Here is a 22,916-nt window from a genome sequence, read left to right as displayed (position 1 = left end):
TTAAATGAAGTAAATGCTAGTGCCATTATCTTGACATAATGATATGCGCTCGGCATTACATTTCTTGAAACCAGCAAACTTATACTAAAAACTAATTTATTGTTCTTAATGGAAATTCTACAAGGCAACCGCTTGTTACTCTCGGGGTCTCCTAGCCGCTCAGACAAATCATAATGTCTAAAAATGCATTTTTCCATGGATAACATGACATCATCGCGCCAAGTGCGTGCTCTTTCAATCAATTAGTGCGCATACCGGTATATACATATATAATTTTTTTTAATTGTAATTTTGAATAATTTACCTGAATGTGCATGAACTATTTCTGTTCAAAATAATTAGAAATGTCACATGTTAAATGTTTAAATATTAACTGTCAGTTTACTGTACTGTGCCAACTGTACTACTATATGAGTACCTATTTTCTATTGTTTCATTGAAAATAAAACAGCAAAGTCCATTTGGCTGTCATCTGTTTTAATTATCAGACACAATTGTGTCAAAATCATGATTTTTTTTTCATGCTTGAAGTAAGAAATGATTACTTTAAAAAAGTAGTTTTATACTTGTGAGTGTTGATGACACAGCTTTGCAACACTTGATATTCTAGTTTCAAGCATGTTTTACTCAATATGTCATCAAATCTCAACAACAAGCTGTAATATCCTACTGAGATCATTTAAGACCAAAACACTTAAAACAAGTAAAACAATCTAACATAAAATCTGCTTAGTGAGAAGAATTATCTTATCAGACAGAAATTAAGCAAATATCACTCTTATTTGAGATATTTCATCTTACTTAGATTTCAGTTTTTGCGGTGAGCCTACCAAATTTTCCAAGTGGTTTCTCAAATCTGAAGACTGATACTGTGGAGGATGCAGACTTAACGACAATTCTGCAAGTTGCAATTTTTTTAGTATAAAAAGTCAAAATTAGTGAATCCCGCCCTCATTGAGCTGACAAACAAAGACAGCATTCAAGAAGGCAGGTCAAACTCAAAAGTACAACTTAAGAAGCTAAAAATCTGAATTAGTAGACTGAGTATCATGGCCATTCCTCATTACCGCCTAGTATGAAACAACATGGTATATAGTGTCTCCAGTATAACACCTAAAAGTAGCAGGAAAATGCTTGTTCGCAGTTTTAGGTAACATCCTTTTTCCCAGATTGAACTGTCGTGGGTCTAATTTAAAACTGGTTGAATGAGCCTGGATCTGGTCACTTTCACTGTAAGCCACTACCATTTTAATGCTTTACCCTGTCTCGCAGGATCCCGGCCCTTCGCCCCCGTCTCCTATCCTGGGACAAAAGCCTCTGCAGCTGATCGAGATGAAGGCTCGGGGTCGCTTCGGCTGCGTGTGGAAGGCCCAGCTGCTGAGCGAATACGTGGCTGTGAAGATCTTCCCAATCCAGGTGTTCATGTGCTTCTGTTTGTGTAGATGGACTTGAGTCAAAATCTGAAAAAGAACGTGGTGGCTTTGACAGATAAAGACATCCGTATGTATCACAGTGGTACCTCGGTTTCTGTATGCTCCACTTTTTATATGGTTTTCATCAGCAATTTTCAGCTTCGGTTTATACTCTCGGTTATTGTATGGTCACACATTGCAAGTAACAAACTACCGTATTTTTCGGACTATAAGTCGCAGTTTTTTTCACAGTTTGGCCGGGGGTGCGACTTATACTCAGGAGCAACTTATGTGTGAAATGATTAACACATTACTGTAAAATATCAAATAATATTATTGATCTCATTCACGTAAGAGACTAGACGTATAAGATTTCATGGGATTTAGCGATTAGGAGTGACAGATTGTTTGGTAAACGTATAGCATGTTCTATATGTTATAGTTATTTGAATGACTCTTACCATAATATGTTACGTTAACATACCAGTTGGTTATTTATGCCTCATATAACGTACACTTATTCAGCCTGTTGCTCACTATTCTTGATTTATTTTAAATTGCCTTTCAAATGTCTATTCTTGCTGTTGGCTTTTATTAAATAAATTTCCCCAAAAAATGCGACTTATACTCCAGTGTGACTTATATATGTTTTTTTCCTTCCTTATTATGCATTTTCGGCCCGTGCGACTTATACTCCGGAGCGACTTATACTCCGGAAAATGCGGTGTATAATATGACTCCTTTAAAGGGGAACATTATCACAATTTCAGAAGGGTTAAAACCATTAAAAATCAGTTCCCAGTGGCTTATTTTATTTTTCGAAGTTTTTTTCAAAATTTTACCCATCACGCAATATCCCTAAAAAAAGCTTCAAAGTGCCTGATTTTAACCATCGTTATATACACCCGTCCATTTTCCTGTGACGTCACACAGTGATGCCAACACAAACAAACATGGCGGATAGAACAGCAAGGTATAGCGACATTAGCTCGGATTCAGACTCGGATTTCAGCGGCTTAAGCGATTCAACAGATTACGCATATATTGAAACGGATGGTTGTAGTGTGGAGGCAGGTAGCGAAAACCAAATTGAAGAAGAAACTGAAGCTATTGAGCCATATCGGTTTGAACCGTATGCAAGCGAAACCGACGAAAACGACACGACAGCCAGCGACACGGGAGAAAGCGAGGACGAATTCGGCGATCGCCTTCTAACCAACGATTGGTATGTGTTTGTTTGGCATTAAAGGAAACTAACAACTATGAACTAGGTTTACAGCATATGAAATACATTTGGCAACAACATGCACTTTGAGAGTGCAGACAGCCCATTTCAGGCGCGCTAAGAACATATATTTTTCCACGATTTCAGCACTCAGGTTAACCATACCTAAATAGACACACAATACTGCATTACACAAGACTACCCGAATGTACTCGAACGATTGAAAAAAATAAATGTTTTTAAGCTAAATTATTGGTAAACACAGTTTATGTATAATAATTTACGTAAAACCGCGAGTAATGAATAAAGTTTTCATCAATTAATATATTCTGTAGACATACCCTCATCCGCTCTCTTTTCCTAAAAGCTGATCTGTCCAGTTTTGGAGTTGATGTCAGCATCTGCTTTGAGTGTCGCAGGATAAATAAATGATAAATGGGTTATACTTGTATAGCGCTTTTCTACCTTCAAGTTACTCAAAGCATATCCACACATTCTTGCCATCTCTGTCGTAGCATAGCTTTCGTCGGTAAAGTGTGCGGAACAAACGACTGACCATTTCGTCGGCTTTCCCCACAGTCTCGTATTTTGAACAAATTTCGTACAATTTCTTGCCCTTTCGCATCTTTGGGCCACTGGTGCAACTTGAATCCGTCCCTGTTCGTGTTGTTAGACCCTCCGACAACACACCGACGGAAATGGGAAAATGCCGGATTGCTTCCCGATGTGACGTCACAAGAGCGAATAATTGAAAGGCGTTTAATTCGCCAAAATTCACCCATTTAGAGTTCGGAAATCGGTAAAAAAAATATATGGTCTTTTTTCTGCAACATCAAGGTATATATTGACGCTTACATAGGTCTGGTGATAATGTTCCCCTTTAATACGCCCTATAATCCGGTGCGCCTTGTATATGAAAAAAGATCGAAAATAGACCATTCATCGGCAGTGCGCCTTATAATCCAGTGCATTCTGTGGTCCAGAAAATACGGTAAAAGTAGGGGTGTAACGGTACGTGTATTTGTATTGAACCGTTACAGTACGGGGGTTCCGGTTCGGTTCGGAGGTGTACCAAACGAGTTTCCACACGGACATATTAAGTAGCGTACCGCACGTTGTGTAAACAATGCACACCGAGGCACAACACACGGCATGCTAGCAGCTAACGGGCTAGGATAGACTGACCATACGTCCTCTTTTCACCGGACATGTCCTCTTTTGCGTAGCTGTCAGGGCGGAGTTTCTTAAATGCCTCAAATGTCCAGCATTTTGAGTTAGAGTTGTGTGTATTTTCATTGTACGTTCAGGGTTAAGAAGGGGTTAAAAACAAAACAAATTGTGCGCGCAGCAGCATTGGTGAGGGAGGGGCAGAGACAGAGAGAGAGAGAGAGTTATGATAAACGCGCATGCGTCGCCAGGCTCTGCTTTTTATCCATAGATTTATCACATTTAATTTTTTATTATCTATAACAGGGGTGTCAAAAGTGGGCCCCGGAGGCCATTTGCGGCCCACAGCTAATGTTTTAAAGGCCCACGGCACATTCTAAAAATACTATTAAAATAAACAAAAACATAACAAAAGTGAAATAAAAAAGCTTAAAGGTTAAATGTAATTTAGAAAAAGTTGCAATGTTGACTAATAAAACAAAGCTGGGTTTTTTTTTCTTTCAAACTGTCATTGCTCAAAACATAATATTGAATCAAAATCAATGTTATTATGAATTATTGACCAAGGTTCTGATTACTTCACATCAAATATTCCACTAAGAAAAATATTTTTTGTGGAAGATTTTGCAAATTTGGTAAATAAATAACCCAAAAATGTATATTTTGTTGTTTTCCTACTACACCGAAAATGAACCGAACCGTGACCTCTAAACCGAGGTACGTACCGAACCAAAATTTTTGTGTACCGTTACACCCCTAGGTAAAAGTATTAAATGATTTTTTTTTTTAAATCAATTTTCATTCCTCATTTATACTTACATTGTTACCTGCATGTGAAACTACTTCTGTAAAATGGGTTGTGTTAATATTTTGGGTCTCCGTAACAGATTACCGTATTTTCCGCACCATAAGGCGCCCTGTGTTATAAGCCGCGCCTTCAATGAACGGCATATTTCAAAACTTTGTCCACCTATAAGCCGCATCTAACTGCGCTAAAGGAATGTCAAAAAAACAGAGTCGTATATCAACATGGACGGAGCTGCGTGAAAAAAGCCACCCGGCCTCTTCGCGTAAACTTACCTTAACCACTCGCTCATCTTTTCTTCATCCATCCCTTCGAGTTAGCTTTTATGATGACGCCGGCTGGAAAGGTCTCTTTTGGCAAGGTCTTCCTTTTGAATATCACCATGGGTGGAAGTTTCTGGCCATTAGCATGGCAAGCTAGAACCACAGTGAAGGATGACTTCTCATTCCCTGTGGTGCGAATATTCACCGTACGTGCTCCCGTTGTATCCACAGTGCGGTTCACAGGAATATCAAAAGTCAGTGGAACCTCGTCCATGTTGATAATGTTCTCTGGCCGGATCTTTTTTTCAGCTATCTTGTTTTTACAATATGCACGGAAAGTAGCCAGCTTTTCTTGAAAGTCTTTAGGCAGTTGCTGTGAAATAGTAGTCCGTGTGCGGATGGAGAGATTGCGTCTTTTCATGAACCGGAAACCTGTCGCTTAGTAGGAGCCATTTTGTGGTCTTTACAGATGTAAACACACAAAGGAAATGAAACGTAATATCCGCTTCTTCTTCTTCTTCTACGCGGGCGGGTGGTTGCTTACAGTAGAAGAAGAAGCGCTTCCTGTTCTATGGGGGGCGGGTGCTTACCTTGGCGGTTGCTTGCGTAGAAGAAGAAGCACTTCCTCTTCTACGGGGAAAAAAGATGGCGGCTGTTTACCGTAGTTGCGAGACCGAAACTTTATGAAAATGAATCTTAATATTAATCCATATATAAAGCGCACCGGGTTATAAGGCGCACTGTCAGCTTTTGAGAACATTTGTGGTTTTTAGGTGCGGCTAATAGTGCGGAAAATACGGTACATTGTTACCTGCATGTGAAACTACTTCTGTAAAATGGGTTGTGTTAATATTTTGGGTCTCCGTAACAGATGAATTGGATTCACATTATTTCTTATGGTAAAAATTGCTTCGAGTTCATGCAATTCTGTATTCGCCTGACCTTGTTAAACAGATTACTAACAAAAACCAGGTACCACTGGACTCTGTTCAACCGCCAGATTGTATTGATTGTTTACTGACAACGCTCTGCTGTAGCCATTTAAATGCTGTGGCTTGATAACAAGAATAACAGCCTTATCTGTCCCGTGTAGGACAAGCTGTCTTGGCAGAATGAGTACGAGATTTACAGCGTGAGCGGCATGAAGCACGAAAACATCCTCCACTTTATCGGCGTGGAGAAGAGGAACAACAACCTCGACCTGGAGCTGTGGCTCATCACCACCTACCATGACAAGGTAGGCTGCCTGGAAAGCTTCACCGTGTCCTCTTTTGAGTTTTCCCCAAATGCAGTTGTTGTCTCGACGTGTGGCAGAACGCGTTGAATGTTAATAGAAAAGTAAACTGAATGCTGGGAGAAAAGTTCCATGTTTGTATATTCAACCAACAATTCAAATGTACTTTCAAGAAGTCAAGAGAAAATGTTCTATCTGCAGAAATCTGTGCCGCTGAGTGTTTTGTTGTTACCGCCGCCTCTTTAAACACAAGTTTTTTATTTCACGTCTCATATCCTCTACTAACAAGCTTGTTTTTGTCCATGTAAACAGCGACGTAGTGGGTTTAGTAGACCAACACGCTTATTCCATGCACCGCCCCAGAGAGCTGGAGAAGCACGTTTTATTGATTAGTGCCTTAAGTGCTCTTCCTTAATCATGCCTTACTATTTTAAGCGTTGTTTCTTTAAAAAGGGTTTTTTTTTCAACTCCATAAGCTCCTCTTACCAACTTATCCACACACTTTTTTTTTTCCACATATGGGACTTTTTAAGTGCCCCTGCGTTTTATAGGTCCCAGTGATGATCAAGGGTACATTTGTTGATACACTTCACCTGCTTTGGTGTCCCAGCCAGGCCTCTTGCTGTGTCCAAAGTAGAGATATCGATATTATTTCTCAATACCAGTATTCATCCGTACTTTTATCAGTACTATATGTAATTGGTGTATAAAAAAAGATGTACACAATGTTATGTTTTATACCATTTTTATTAGCTTTATTATTTTTCTCTTTTGCCTTATAAAGCCCTTGAAAAACATCCAAACACTAACCGGCACATTTATGATAACATATATTAGGGGTGTAACGCATACTTGCCAACCTTGAGACCTCCGATTTCGGGGGTGGGGGGGGGGTTAAGAGGGGAGAGTATATTTACAGCTAGAATTCACCAAGTCAAGTATTTTGTATATATATATATATATATATATATATATATATAAGAAATACTAAGTCAAGTATTTCATATATATATATATATATATATATATATATATATATATATATATATATATTAGAGATGCGCGGATAGGCAATTATTTCATCCGCAACCGCATCAGAAAGTCGTCAACCATCCGCCATCCACCCGAGCTAACATTTGATCAGAACCGCACCCGCCCGTTGTTATATATCTAATATAGACGATGCAAGGCATTAGTGAGGTTATAAAGCTTTTGCCTGTTAAAGAAAGGAGACTGATCCAATGCAGTACAGACATTCGCGTGCCACGCTGTCACGACCCAGACGCACACCAGTGCGCAATCATATGGGAGCCGCGCTGAGCGCACCTCCAAGCGCGTCTCGCTGCCGGCGACGGCCGGGTACGGGCCCGACGCTCCAGCGCCATCCATTTTCAGGGCTAGTTGATTCGGCAGGTGGGTTGTTACACACTCCTTAGCGGGTTCCGACTTCCATGGCCACCGTCCTGCTGTCTATATCAACCAGGGTGAGCCCCACCCCTTTCGTGAGCGCACTGCGCGCGGAGTGACCCCTGTTACGCGCCCCCGGCAACAGGGGTGGCGGGCAGGTAAGCTGCGCGGGCGGAGCGCGCGGAGTGACCCCTGTTACGAGCCCCCGGCCACGGGGGTGGCGGGCAGGTAAGCTGCTTACCTGCTGTGCGTGACGCCGGCCGCGGCGAAGGCGGACGAGGCGGGGTGTCGGCGCGGTGGTGACCCTGGACATGCGTCGGGCCCTTCTCGCGGATCGCCTCAGCTACGGCTCCCGGTGGGGCCCTCTCGGGGGAAGGGGCCTCGGTCCCGGACCCCGGCGAGGCGTCCCTTCTCCGCTCCGTAAAAGTGTCCATCTCTTTTCTTTTTTTTTCTTCTGTTGTGGCATATGCAGCAGGTGCCTGCTCGTTTTTCGTATGTGGGTAACAACATTTAACTATGTATATATATTTCCCAATTGGTTTAACTGCCACCCGCCTGAATCTATTTAAAATCTAATTTTTTTTTATTTCAACCGCCCGACCCGACCCACGGATAAAATCTAATTTTTTTTAATTTCATCCGCCCGATCCGCGGATAATCCGCGGACTCCGCGGTTGTGCCCGCAAACCGCGCATCTCTAATATATATATATATATATATATATATATAAGAAATACTTGACTTTCAGTGAATTCTAGCTATAAATACATATTTATTTTATTATATATATATATATATATATATATATATATATATATATAAAAATAAGAGAAATACTTTAATTTCAGTGTTCATTTATTTACACATGTACACACACATAACACTCTTCTACTCATTGTTGAGTTAAGGGTTGAATTGTCCATCCTTGTTCTATTCTCTGTCACTATTTTTCGAACCATGCTGAACACCCTCTCTGATGATGCATTGCTGTGTGGCACGCACAAAAGGGCCTTCATCAAATGCACTAGATGGCAGTATTGTCCTGTTTAAGAGTGTCACAACATTGCTGTTTACGGCAGACGAACTGCTTTCCGGTAGAGGAAAACACGTCACTCAGGTCCGCATGGAGCTGGAGGGGGCGTGGCCTCCAGCTGTCCCGGGAGGTTTTCGGGAGAGGCGCTGAATTTCGGGAGTCTCCCGGAAAATCCGGGAGGGTTGGCAAGTATGGTGTAACGGTACGTGTATTTGTATTGAACCGTTTCGGTACGGGGGTTTCGGTTCGGTTCGGAGGTGTACCGAACGAGATGACCTTCTAGAAATATAAAAGGCAGCTCAGCTCACTCGCAGTCCTGGCTTGAGGTGAAGGCTAATTCGCTTTTAACATAACGTTAGCTCATTTTGCGGTGCGTGCGTTCGTACGTGTGTGTGTGTTACGGACAGCAAAGCCCTGTCTGTCTGTTATTTCACTTTACCTTTTTCTGTGTTGATTGAGCTGTGTTGAAGCAGCAAAAAAGGACATTACGTTAAATGAAGAGTTTCTGTCTCTGATAGTTGATTGAATAATGTAAGTGCATTAAGCCTACATGAACTCCATGGTGTTCAGGGATGAATAGTCTCTCCTATTGCTATTGTACCATTTTTTCAGCTATAGTTACATTAATCATTAGTAATGCAGCAGCCTAGTTTTGAATGGCAGGGTCCCTGCTATCACATGTTGATAAAAATATAACATTTACATAATAAAAATCAACTACAGGCTTCCCAAATGCTGTAATAAATTAAGCATGATGAGTTGACTTGAAACTGTTTAATGTTGCACTTTTTATATGTAGAAGAAAAGTTTGTCATTTTATTTAATCTGAGCAACAACTTGAGGCAGTTTAATGTTGATTAACGTGGGCAGAATTATTATAGTGTTCCCAATGTTAAAAGGATAAAGCCATTGTTTATAAATTTGGTAAATAAATAACCCAAAAATGTATATTTTGTTGTTTTCTTACTGTACCGAAAATGAACCGAACCGTGACCTCTAAACCGAGGTACGTACCGAACCAAAATTTTTGTGTACCGTTACACCCCTAACATTTATATATTTACGTATTTTGCTCATTTTTAGCATACACGGCGCATTAACTTCAAAACATCGCTGATTCCTACTCACTGCAGATATGATGAGAGCATAAACATAATAAGACATCTCTTACTGTACAAGGTCTGCTGTCATTAGCATGCCGACTGCTAAGGTGTTCATATATTCCAATTTAGATGAAGAATGACTCATAATCCTCACGAAGAAAAGGGGGAAGGAACCGATTGTTTTTTCATGTCTTTCGCGCCATTCCCGGGTCTAAATTGGCTGTACGTCCTCGTCCTTCTGCTATCCAGGTGAGAGACTTGATTCATGATCTAGTTTGCAAGGAAACAAGGAAGCAGTTGATCATATAAACACCGGCACATAAGCTCATGGTCGTGGCGCCGCTATAAATAGTTTGTCTGCATTAGCGCTTATAATAACAATATTACTAATACTTGGTTAATATTCAAGTCACGAAATGTAAATGGAATATTCCTGGCGATTTTTTATGTTTTTTTTATTGGGTTTTATGGATGCAATAGTGGTTTCGCTGTAAGCGGACTTTATTTACGAGTTAGAATGCATTTTTTTTTAAAACATCTGTTGTCATGTCTTTCATGATTATTGTGAACGATAGGCAAAATAAAATAAACATATGTTTATTATTGCAATTTAGTCCTTAAGTAAAATAGTGAACATACTAGACAACTTGTCTTTTAGTAGTAAGTAAACAAACAAAGACTCCTAATTAGTCTGCTGACGTATGCAGTAACATATTGTGTCATTTATACACCTATTATTTTGTCAACATTATTAAGGACAAGTGGTAAAAAATGAATTATTAATGTAATTGTTCATTTACTGTTAAAATCTGCTTATTTTTTGTTTTTAACATGTTCTATCTACACTTCTGTTAAAATGTAATAATCACTTATTCTTCTGTTGTTTGATACTTTACATTAGTTTTGGATGATACCACACATTTGGGTATCGATTCGATACCAAATAGTTACAGGATCATACATTGGTCATAATTTAAGTCCTCATGTGTCCAAGGATGTATTTCCTGCGTTTATAAACATAATATATCTTTTTGAAAAATGATTTTGTGAGGCAAAAAAATATCGATGTAATCATAGTAGTATCGACTAGATACGCTCCGAATTTGGTATCATTACAGTGGATGTCAGGTGTAGATCCACCCATGGTGTTTGTTTACATTTTGATGCCGGTGAGCTACGGTGTGTAGTGAAGCATGTTTAGCTAATCCTCGTCCTGCAGTGATAATGTTACTTGTAAGAAACGTAGTTTGTTTGTGACCATGGAGGCGAGGATTAGTGATTTAGAAATAGCTAAAACACTGTGGATGGACGTTAGCCGCTAGCTAGCTAGCCATGTCTTAAAGCACCTCTTCCTGAGGGTGTTTCAGTGTCATAACTTCACCTTTATCTTTACTTTTTAAGCCAAAATGCGACCATTCTCCCTTTTCTGTCTACACACTGTGTCTGCTTGTAAGTACTCTGTGTGTATGCGCTGCCCAACATGCTCCTCTGCTCGTAAAACCAGCAATGTCACGACGTGACGATGACGTGCTGTCATGCCCGTTAAAAAAAGGGGAGAGGGTTACCGGTACTTTTTAGAGATGATATAGTACCGAATATGATTAATTAGTATCGCGGTACTATACTAGTACTGGTAAACAGTACAACCCTACTTGAAACAAAACAAAAAACAAGTGCTTAGTCAACTTTAAGAAATCGTGATGCAACCATGTTACAACAGAACGTAATGAGCCATTAACAGGAATTTAAGAACAGGAAGTTTCCAAAGAGAGAATGATACCAGTGCCTCCATGGAAATGCCCCCCTCTATCCTCAAAAAACTTCTCACCCCCAAATCCTCCACACGACACCTCCGCTTCGGACAGGCTAACCTCCTCCAACCTCCGAGGACAAAGCTACGAACAATGGGAGACCGGGCTTTCTGCTCCGCCGCTCCCAGTTTGTGGAACGCTCTCCCTGACCACCTGAGGGCACCACAGACTGTGGATGCTTTTAAAAAAGGCTTAAAAACCCTTCTTTAAAAAAAATAAATAAATAAAAAAATTTAGATTTATGCATACTAGTTTTAGCTATTTGGCTGTTCTAGTTTGTATTCTTATTTATTTTTTATTACCGTATTTTCCGCACTATTAGCCGCACCTAAAAACCACAAATTTACTCAAAAGCTGACAGTGCGGCTTATAACCCGGTGTGCTTTATATATGGATTAATATTAAGATTCATTTTCATAAAGTTTAGGTCTCGCAACTACGGTAAACAGCCGCCATCTTTTTTCCCCGTAGAAGAGGAAATGCTTCTTCTTCTACGCAAGCAACCGCCAAGGTAAGCACCCGCCCCCATAGAACAGGAAGCGCTTCTTCTTCTACTGTAAGCAACCACCCGCCCCCGTAGAAGAAGAAGAAGCGCGCGGATATTACGTTTCATTTCCTTTGTGTGTTTACATCTGTAAAGACCACAAAATGGCTCCTACTAAGCGACAGGTTTCCGGTTCATGAAAAGACGCAATCTCTCCATCCGCACACGGACTACTATTTCACAGCAACTGCCTAAAGACTTTCAAGAAAAGCTGGCTACTTTCCGTGCATATTGTAAAAACAAGATAGCTGAAAAAAAGATCCGGCCAGAGAACATTATCAACATGGACGAGGTTCCACTGACTTTTGATATTCCTGTGAACCGCACTGTGGATACAACGGGAGCACGTACGGTGAATATTCGCACCACAGGGAATGAGAAGTCGTCCTTCACTGTGGTTCTAGCTTGCCATGCTAATGGCCAGAAACTTCCACCCATGGTGATATTCAAAAGGAAGACCTTGCCAAAAGAGACCTTTCCAGCCGGCGTCATCATAAAAGCTAACTCGAAGGGATGGATGGATGAAGAAAAGATGAGCGAGTGGTTAAGGGAAGTTTACGCGAAGAGGCCGGGTGGCTTTTTTCACGCAGCTCCGTCCATGTTGATATACGACTCCATGCGCGCCCACATCACGCTGGTTTTTAATATATTATTAAAGTTTGACTGACCTATCTGACTGTTTTTTTGACATTCCCTTTAGCGCAGTTAGATGCGGCTTATAACACGGGGCGGCTTATAGGTGGACAAAGTTTTGAAATATGCCGTTCATTGAAGGCGCGGCTTATAACCCAGGGCGGCTTATGGTGCGGAAAATACGGTAACTTCCAACCTCCGAGGACAAAGCTACGAACAATGGGAGACCGGGCTTTCTGCTCCGCCGCTCCCAGTCTGTGGAACGCTCTCCCTGACCACCTGAGGGCACCACAGACTGTGGATGCTTTTAAAAAAGGCTTAAAAACCCTTCTTTAAAAAAATAAATAAAAATAAAATAAAATTAGATTTATGCATACTAGTTTTAGCTATTTGGCTGTTCTAGTTTTTATTCTTATTTATTTTTTATTATCTTTTTATTTTTTTTATTTATTTTTTTTTTAATACACTGTAGCACTTTGAAGTTGTCTACTCAATGTAAAGTGCTTTTTACAAATAAAATCTATTATAATTATTACTATGATAGAACAGCAATTGAGCAGCATAAAAACCCTGATTGGAACACCCTTACCTTTAACACTCAAATGTGTATATAAAACACACTTGTCGCACACAATGTCACAACCAGGAACCATCAAATTTTTAAATGTTTGTCTTGGCTTTCGGAGGCACGTCAAGCCGAGGGTGCACTCGGTCCTTGGAAGGATGCAGACAGTGAATTTGGACAACCCTTTCTAATTTGAAAGATACGAAAGCCACTCAGCTTTCTACTTGGAGTGGAAATCCGTCTAAAAACATTTGTGTTAAAGGACTTTTTGTCAAGGTTGCATAGAAGGAGTACATCACGGTTAAGTGCTTCGTAAATCATCCCCTATAATTGTTTTCTCAGCAGGGGTCTTTAGAGGATTCATAACTCAGATCGACACAGCTCTTCCTTTTTCTGCAATTTGAAGAAGAAAAAATAACTGTGAACTGTTTATTGGCCTTCAGTCGGTGTAGCACAGCTGGGCCATGATTGCTCACGACTCCTGACGGATGATTTATGCCTCGGCAGGCCTGTGTGCGAGGATCAGATGTAGCAAGTAGCCACTCGCCTTCAAAGCCTCACGCACCTGCAGAACTGCCTTCTTCTTGCTTCTTTTCTTGGGCACGTCACAAAAAGTCAGCTGGTTTTCTTCTGGGAACATAAATAAAGTCAAAAAAAAAAAGATGCTCTGTGAGGGACTTTTGTTGAACCTAAATCTGCTTCATGTCACAGTTAGGTCTATGCTTATAAAGTCATTGTGACCCGCCCTCTCCCTGGTCAGAGTACACCCCATCTATGCACACGCATGCAGGAAAAGGACGACACGTTGCAAGGTCTTGGAGGGATTTATGGTCTCGCTCACCTGGTTAACAGCAGCACATTGCATCTGTTTTGTTATTGTTGGCGAAGATTATTGGGCACTTGTCTATATGCTGCTGCATCTTCGTGGCATTTTTGACGTAGCTCTTTGCAAATGTACACAGCCTTTCTGCCTACATTGGTTGGGGTGAAATTATGGCGTCACATTAGTGCCAAAAATCCAAGCGCATAAAAACTGTTATCACGCGCTGATTCTCCACTTCGTGCGCGCGGTGCCTTTCTGCGCGCGCGCGACGCCTTTCTGCGCGCTCTCTGTGTACTCCTGGCATCTCTCCTCGCGCTGTCATGTTTCTTTTTGGCACTTTGGGGGCGGGTATGCTTAGACGGCCCCTCCTTTCTGATTGGCTGTGAGCATTTTTCATATGACCAATCATTCTCCAGTGTAGCAACGTTGTAGCCATCTTACCTCGGACATCTAGCCTCAATCATTACATTGATGTCAATGGTACATGTACTAATTAAAACACCATAACTTGCTTGATTTTCGACCAATTTAAAAAACGGTTTGCCTTGTTACAAATCTTATTACATGTAGATATGACATAGGATGCTGTACCTGTTGAAATTACCTCTTTCGCTTTAAAAAAAAAAAGACTTACCGTATTTTCCGCACTATAAGGCGCACCGGATTATTAGCCGCACCTTCAATGAATGGCATATTTCATAACTTTGTCCACCAATAAGCCGCCCCGGACTATAAGCCGCGCCTACGCTGCGCTAAAGGGAATGTCAAAAAAACAGTCAGATAGGTCAGTCAAACTTTAATAATATATTAAAAACCAGCGTTCTAACAACTCTGTTCACTCCCAAAATGTACGCAAATGTGCAATCACAAACATAGTAAAATTCAAAATAGTGCAGAGCAATAGCAACATAATGTTGCTCGAACGTTAATGTCACAACACACAAAATAAACATAGCGCTCACTTTCTGAAGTTATTTTTCATTCGTAAATCCTTCGTCTTCGGTGTCCGAAGTGAAAAGTTGGGCAAATTTACGATCCACTGGCAGATGTTGGCGTCGTCTGGCGCTGCCTCCTCGTCTTAGTGAAGGTGTGTTCGCCTTCTGTCATCCATTGTTCCCACGCAGTTAGCAGTCTAGCTTCGAATGCCCTGTTGACACCAATATCTAGCGGCTGGAGGTCTTTTGTCAATCCACCCGGAATGACGGCGAGTATTGAATTAAGCGCGTAAGCGTGTCTCTCAATGTGCTGTTATGAGCTAGCAAATATAACAACTACACTACCCAGCATGCAACAATAGTTACGAGCATGCGCGGTAGCCCTGAGAAGCGTTGTTGTATGCTGGCAGTTAGAATGTGGTTATGAGCACGCTGTGAGTAAACGTTGAGAACTCAGTTAACACGCCTCGTCTGCATTATTTATAATTAGACAGACAACACACTTAATAGGAGCCATTTTGGGGTCTTTACATAAACACACAAATGGAAATGAAACGTCACATATCCCAGCATGCACCGCGCGCTTCTTCTACGGGGAAAAAAGATGGCGGCTGTTTACCGTAGTTGTGAGACCTAAACTTTATGAAAATGAATCTTAATATTTATCCATATATAAAGCGCACCGGGTTATAAGGCGCACTGTCAGCTTTTGAGAAAGTTTGTGGTTTTTAGGTGCGCCTTATAGTGCGGAAAATACGGTACTCCTGGCATCTCTCCTCGCGCTGTCATGTTTCTTTTTGGCACTTTGGGGGCGGGTATGCTTAGACGGCCCCTCCTTTCTGATTGGCTGTGAGCATTTTTCATATGACCAATCATTCTCCAGTGTAGCAACGTTGTAGCCATCTTACCTCGGACATCTAGCCTCAATCATTACATTGATGTCAATGGTACATGTACTAATTAATCAATCAATCAATCAATCAATCTTTATTTATATAGCCCTAAATCACAAGTGTCTCAAAGGGCTGCACAAGCCACAACGACATCCTCGGTACAAAGCCCACATACGGGCAAGGAAAAACTCACCCCAGTGGCACGTCGATGTGAATGACTATGAGAAACCTTGGAGAGGACCGCATATGTGGGTAACCCCCCCCCCTCTAGGGGAGACCGAAAGCAATGGATGTCGAGTGGGTCTGACATAATATTGTGAGAGTCCAGTCCATAGTGGATCCAACATAATAGTAAGAGTCCAGTCCATAGTGGGGCCAGCAGGACACCATCCCGAGCGGAGACGGGTCAGCAGCGTAGAGATGTTCCCAGCCGATGCACAGGCGAGCGGTCCACCCCGGGTCCCGACTCTGGACAGCCAGCACTTCATCCATGGCCACCGGACCTGTGCCCCCCCCCCCCCTCAAGGAAAAGGGGAGCAGAGGAGAAAAGAAAAGAAACGGCAGATCAACTGGTCTAACAGGGGGGCTATTTAAAGGCTAGAGTATACAAATGAGTTTTAAGATGGGACTTAAATGCTTCTACTGAGTTAGCATCTCTAATTGTTACCGGGAGGGCATTCCATAGTACTGGAGCCCCAATAGAAAACGCTCTATAGCCCGCAGACTTTTTTTGGGCTCTGGGAATCACTAATAAGCCGGAGTTCTTTGAACGCAGATTTCTTGCCGGGACATATGGTACAATGCAATCGACAAGATAGGACCGAGCTAGACCGTGTAGTATTTTATACGTAAGTAGTAAAACCTTAAAGTCACTTCTTAAGTGCACAGGAAGCCAGTGCAGGTGAGCCAGTATAGGCCTAATATGATCAAACTTTCTTGTTCTTGTCAAAAGTCTAGCAGCCGCATTTTGTACCAACTGTAATTTTTTAATGCTAGACATAGGGAGACCCGAAAATAATACGTTACAGTAGTCGAGACGAGACGTAACGAACGCATGAATAATGATCTCAGCGTCGCTAGTGGATAAAATAGAACGAATTTTAGCGATATTACGGAGATGAAAGAAGGCCGTTTTAGTAACACTCTTAATGTGTGACTCAAAGGAGAGAGTTGGGTGGAAGATAATACCCAGATTCTTTACTGATTCGCCTTGTGTAATTGTTTGGTTGTCAAATGTTAAGGTGGTATTATTAAATAAATGTCGGTGTTTAGCAGGACCGATAATCAGCATTTCCGTTTTCTTGGCGTTGAGTTGCAAGAAGTTAGCGGACATCCATTGTTTAATTTCATTAAGACACGCCTCCAGCTGACTACAATCCGGCGTGTTGGTCAGCTTTAGGGGCATGTAGAGTTGGCTGTCATCAGCATAACAATGAAAGCTAACACCGTATTTGCGTATGATGTCGCCTAGCGGCAGCATGTAAATACTAAAGAGTGCAGGGCCAAGAACCGAACCCTGAGGAACTCCGCACGTTACCTTAACATAGTCCGAGGTCACATTATTATGGGAGACGCATTGCATCCTGTCAGTAAGATAAGAGTTAAACCACGACAAAGCTAAGTCTGACATACCAATACGTGTTTTGATACGCTCTAATAAAATATTATGATCGACGGTATCGAAAGCAGCGCTAAGATCAAGAAGCAGCAACATAGATGACGCATCAGAATCCATCGTTAGCAGTAGATCATTAGTCATTTTTGCGAGGGCTGTCTCCGTAGAGTGATTTGCCCTGAAACCGGATTGAAACACCATAACTTGCTCGATTTTCGACCAATTTACAAACGGTTTGCCTTGTTACAAATCTTATTACATGGAGATATGACATAGGATGCTGTACCTGTTGAAATTACCTCTTTCGCTTTAAAAAAAAAAAAGACTTAATTGTGCAATATAGTTGTGTAGGGTCAGTGTTGGTCAGTTCTCTGATTATTTTAAACTGTTTCAGAATACATTATTAAAAGCTATTTTTAACATTTTAAAAACAAAATTAAAAAAATATTTCATTAATTTTATGGCTGAATGAAAAGAAATTCCATAAATTAGAAAACAAATGTTCAATATAATATAAAATAATGTTATGGTTGGATGTTATTGCTGGTGGACCAGTTCTGGCTGAAAGATGTGATTATGGTGTTTGTTGTCTTATTATTTATTTGGGTCACATTTTGTATTACCCTGTATTGTGTGTATGTGGTATGAAATAACCTTCATCAGCGCGCGACATTTTTTTATCCACTTCTTCCTCAGTAAATCTTGATACATATTGACGATGACCCGCCCAGCTATACTTCTGATTGGCTCTGAGCATTTTTCAGCATTTTTCGCCTGACCAATCAGAAAGAAGGTGCCGTCTAAGCATACCCGCCCCCAAAGTGCCTAAAAGAAACATGACAGCGCGAGGAGAGATGCCAGGAGTACACAGAGAGCGCGCAGAAAGGCGTCGCGCGCGCGCAGAAAGACACTTGGATCGCTAACATTGTTAGCATAAATCAATGGGATTTAACATAGGGAAAATTAGCATCACGGCTAACGGAGAAATATTTTGGGTTCATTATGAGATTGTGGTGGTACATAAACCTAGCTAGCTAGAGATATTGGCCCCAAAATCATTTTAACAAGTACAGGAACAGCTAGCTACAGTCATACAGTAACAAGCAATTACACCTATTAAACTTAAATACCATAGATCAAATATATTTACCCCATCAACACTTACCTGACTGGATGAAGTCCTTGGGCTCAAATACTAGTGTGGCCTCAATAGCCCTGCTGTAGTGTGTAGCATGCTGGGAATTATCTGTGCATGTTTAGTTTAGTTTATTATTTCTTCGGTCAGTGGTCAACAAAATAAACAAACAGTTTTACATAAACAAACAGTTGTACAGTCATACATTGAAAATGTTGCAGACCGAAAGGGTTCAGGCTGAAGTTGAACACTTATTGCGCCTAACCCTATAAACAATGTCAAATACAAGATGAGCTTCCTAAAAATATGAAATTTCCTTTGCACAACATATTATAAATACACCTTGTACACAACATAAACACTATTCAATTATATACACAGTGAAGACATGTGAAATATCCTTGTACACGTGTTAGTTAAACCTTTGTACCAATTATATACTATATACAAACAATTATACTTCCATTATTATTTGGTCATTGGTCTTAAAGTGTTTTTTAAATGTGTGAATAGAACTGGAACATTTTCAGGAATCATCCAAGCTGTTCCACAGATGAACCCCCCCTGACAGAAACACATCTACTTTTTAAGCTCCTTCTTATGTTTGCTTTCTGAAAGACAGCTGAACCTCTGAGGCATGTGATGGAAGAATGCACTGCACATGTGATGGAGGAATGCACCGTGCAGGGTTGAAATTCTACTGAATTTGCATTAAATCAGGTTGTTTTAGCTAATAATCATGCTGCAAGATCTAGCATGTTGCATTCAATGTTTATCCCCATTAATTCCCGTGGAAAGTTTCCAACTTTGAATATTCCCGGAATTTTGCAACCCTAGTACTGGTACCAAAATGTATTTCGGTACTTGTTGATACTTTTCTAAATAAAGTGGACCACAAACAAATTGCATTATTGGCTTTACCTTAACAAAAGAAATCCTACGGTACATGAAACATATGTTTATTATTGCAATTTAGTCCTTAAATAAAATAGTGAACATACGAGACAACTTGTCGTTTAGTAGTAAGTAAACCAACAAAGACTCCTAATTAGTCTGCTGACGTATGCAGTAACATATTGTGTGAGTATCTTGAAGGTAGAAAAGTGCTTTACAAGTACAGGTAAAAGCCAGTAAATTAGAATATTTTGAAAAACTTGATTTATTTCAGTAATTGCATTCAAAAGGTGTAACTTGTACATTATATTTATTCATTGCACACAGACTGATGCATTCAAATGTTTATTTCATTTAATTTTGATGATTTGAAGTGGCAACAAATGAAAATCCAAAATTCCGTGTGTCACAAAATTAGAATATTGTGTAAGGGTTAAATTTTGAAGACACCTGGTGCCACAAACTAATCAGCTGATTAACTCAAAACACCTGCAAAGGGCTTTAAATGGTCTCTCAGTCCAGTTCTGAAGCCTACACAAACATGGGGAAGACTTCAGATTTGACAGCTGTCCAAAAGGCAACCATCGACACATTGCACAAGGAGGGAAAGACACAAAAGGTTATTGCTGAAGAGGCTGGCTGTTCTCAGAGCTCTGTGTCCAAACACATTAATGGAGAGGCAAAGGGAAGGAAAAACTGTGGTCAGAAAAAGTGTACAAGCGATAGGGATCACCGCGCCCTGGTCAAGATTGTGGGAAAAAAACCCATTCAAAAATGTGGGGGAGATTCAGAAGGAGTGGACAGCTGCTGGAGTCAGTGCTTCAAGATCCACCACCAAGAGACGCTTGAAAGACATGGGTTTCAACTGCAGCATACCTCGTGTCAAGCCACTGTTGACCAAGAAACAGCGCGAAAAGCGTCTCACCTGGGCTAAGGAAAAAAAGAGCTGGACTGCTGCTGAGTGGTCCAAAGTCATGTTTTCTGACGAAAGCAAATTTTGCATTTCCTTTGGAAATCGAGGTCCCAGAGTCTGGAGGAAGACAGGAGAGACACAGGATCCACGTTGCCTGAAGTCTAGTGTAAAGTTTCCACCATCAGTGATGGTTCGGGGTGCCATGTCATCTGCTGGTGTCGGTCCACTCTGTTTCCTGAGATCCAGGGTCAACGCAGCCGTCTACCAGCAAGTTTTAGAGCACTTCGTGCTTCCTGCTGCTGACCTGCTCTATGGAGATGGAGATTTCAAGTTCCAACAGGACTTGGCGCCTGCACACAGCGCAAAATCTACCCGTGCCTGGTTTACGGACCATGGTATTTCTGTTCTAAATTGGCCCGCCAACTCCCCTGACCTTAGCCCCATAGAAAATCTGTGGGGTATTGTGAAAAGGAAGATGCAGAATGCCAGACCCAAAAACGCAGAAGAGTTGAAGGCCACTATCAGAGCAACCTGGGCTCTCATAACACCTGAGCAGTGCCAGAAACTCATCGACTCCATGCCACGCCGCATTAACGCAGTAATTGAGGCAAAAGGAGCTCCAACCAAGTATTGAGTATTGTACATGCTCATATTTTTCATTTTCATACTTTTCAGTTGGCCAACATTTCTAAAAATCCCTTTTTTGTATTAGCCTTAAGTAATATTCTAATTTTGTGACACACGGAATTTTGGATTTTCATTTGTTGCCACTTCAAATCATCAAAATTAAATGAAATAAACATTTGAATGCATCAGTCTGTGTGCAATGAATAAATATAATGTACAAGTTACACCTTTTGAATGCAATTACTGAAATAAATCAAGTTTTTCAAAATATTCTAATTTACTGGCTTTTACCTGTATAACCCATTTAGCATTTAATGTGGTTTTAGAATTGTGTTGACATTTCCTTCCTTTTCTTTCTGCCTTGTTAGCTGAGGGGATTATCCTCAGAGGAAGGTTACATTTAACGTTGTTACCCTCATAAAAATTGTACTTCCACTTCTTGGTTACGTGCTGTTCTGTTGATTTTTGTTTGTTTGTTTCATGACCGCCTGTCCTTTTGCACTCACTGTGTTGTGAAGTGCTTCTGACTATGCAGAGTTAGGACGCCATCTGCTGGACAGACTTGCAACTACACTCCTTTCTGTTCATTATGTTGTTTATGTGAGCCAAATCTTGAAAGAAAAGTATCTAGCTCAGGGGTCGGCAACCTTTACCACTCAAAGAGCCATTTTGGTAAGGTCTATTCAGGTGTACTGGAGAGGAGGCTACGCCGGATAGTCGAACCTCGGATTCAGGAGGAACAGTGTGGTTTTCGTCCTGGTCGTGGAACTGTGGACCAGCTCTATACTCTCGGCAGGGTCCTTGAGGGTGCATGGGAGTTTGCCCAACCAGTCTACATGTGTTTTGTGGACTTGGAGAAGGCATTAGACCGTGTCCCTCGGGAAGTCCTGTGGGGAGTGCTCAGAGAGTATGGGGTATCGGACTGTCTGATTGTGGCAGTCCGCTCCCTGTATGATCAGTGCCAGAGCTGGTCCGCATTGCCGGTAGTAAGTCGGACACGTTTCCAGTGAGGGTTGGACTCCGCCAAGGCTGCCCTTTGTCACCCATTCTGTTCATAACTTTTATGGACAGAATTTCTAGGCGCAGTCAAGGCGTTGAGGGGATCTGGTTTGGTGGCTGCAGGATTAGGTCTCTGCTTTTTGCAGATGATGTGGTCCTGATGGCTTCATCTGGCCAGGATCTTCAGCTCTCACTGGATCGGTTCGCAGCCGAGTGTGAAGCGACTGGGATGAGAATCAGCACCTCCAAGTCCGAGTCCATGGTTCTCGCCCGGAAAAGGGTGGAGTGCCATCTCCGGGTTGGGGAGGAGATCTTGCCCCAAGTGGAGGAGTTCAAGTACCTCGGAGTCTTGTTCACGAGTAAGGGAAGAGTGGATCGTGAGATCGACAGGCGGATCGGTGTGGCATCTTCAGTAATGCGGACGCTGTATCGATCCGTTGTGGTGAAGAAGGAGCTGAGCCGGAAGGCAAAGCTCTCAATTTACCGGTCGATCTACGTTCCCATCCTCACCTATGGTCATGAGCTTTGGGTTATGACCGAAAGGACAAGATCACGGGTACAAGCGGCCGAAATGAGTTTCCTCCGCCGGGTGGCGGGGCTCTCCCTTAGAGATAGGGTGAGAAGCTCTGCCATCCGGGAGGAGCTCAAAGTAAAGCCGCTGCTCCTCCACATCGAGAGGAGCCAGATGAGGTGGTTCGGGCATCTGGTCAGGATGCCACCCGAACGCCTCCCTAGGGAGGTGTTTAGGGCACGTCCTAAACACCGAGGCCGCGGGGAAGACCCAGGACACGTTGGGAAGACTATGTCTCCCGGCTGGCCTGGGAACGCCTCGGGGTCCCACAGGAAGAGCTGGACGAAGTGGCTGGGGAGAGGGAAGTCT

The 22,916-nt window shown here is 41.7% G+C and overlaps 1 protein-coding gene across 1 annotated transcript in view; it reads left to right on the top strand.

Annotated features, from left to right (window-relative positions):
- Nucleotides 1-22,916, top strand: part of acvr2aa (activin A receptor type 2Aa) — a 140,299-nt gene that overhangs the window by 104,326 nt on the left and 13,057 nt on the right. Inside the window, exons 5-6 of the mRNA XM_061924067.1 lie at nt 1,273-1,416; nt 5,966-6,109. Of these exons, the coding sequence (XP_061780051.1) occupies nt 1,273-1,416; nt 5,966-6,109 (288 nt within the window). The remainder of the gene's footprint in view (nt 1-1,272; nt 1,417-5,965; nt 6,110-22,916) is intronic.

Source organism: Nerophis lumbriciformis, linkage group LG28, assembly GCF_033978685.3.
Source record: "Nerophis lumbriciformis linkage group LG28, RoL_Nlum_v2.1, whole genome shotgun sequence".
NCBI classification, from domain to species: Eukaryota; Metazoa; Chordata; class Actinopteri; order Syngnathiformes; family Syngnathidae; genus Nerophis; species Nerophis lumbriciformis.
Note: the sequence above shows the minus strand (reverse complement) of the source record. Positions and strands in the feature narration are given on the sequence as shown.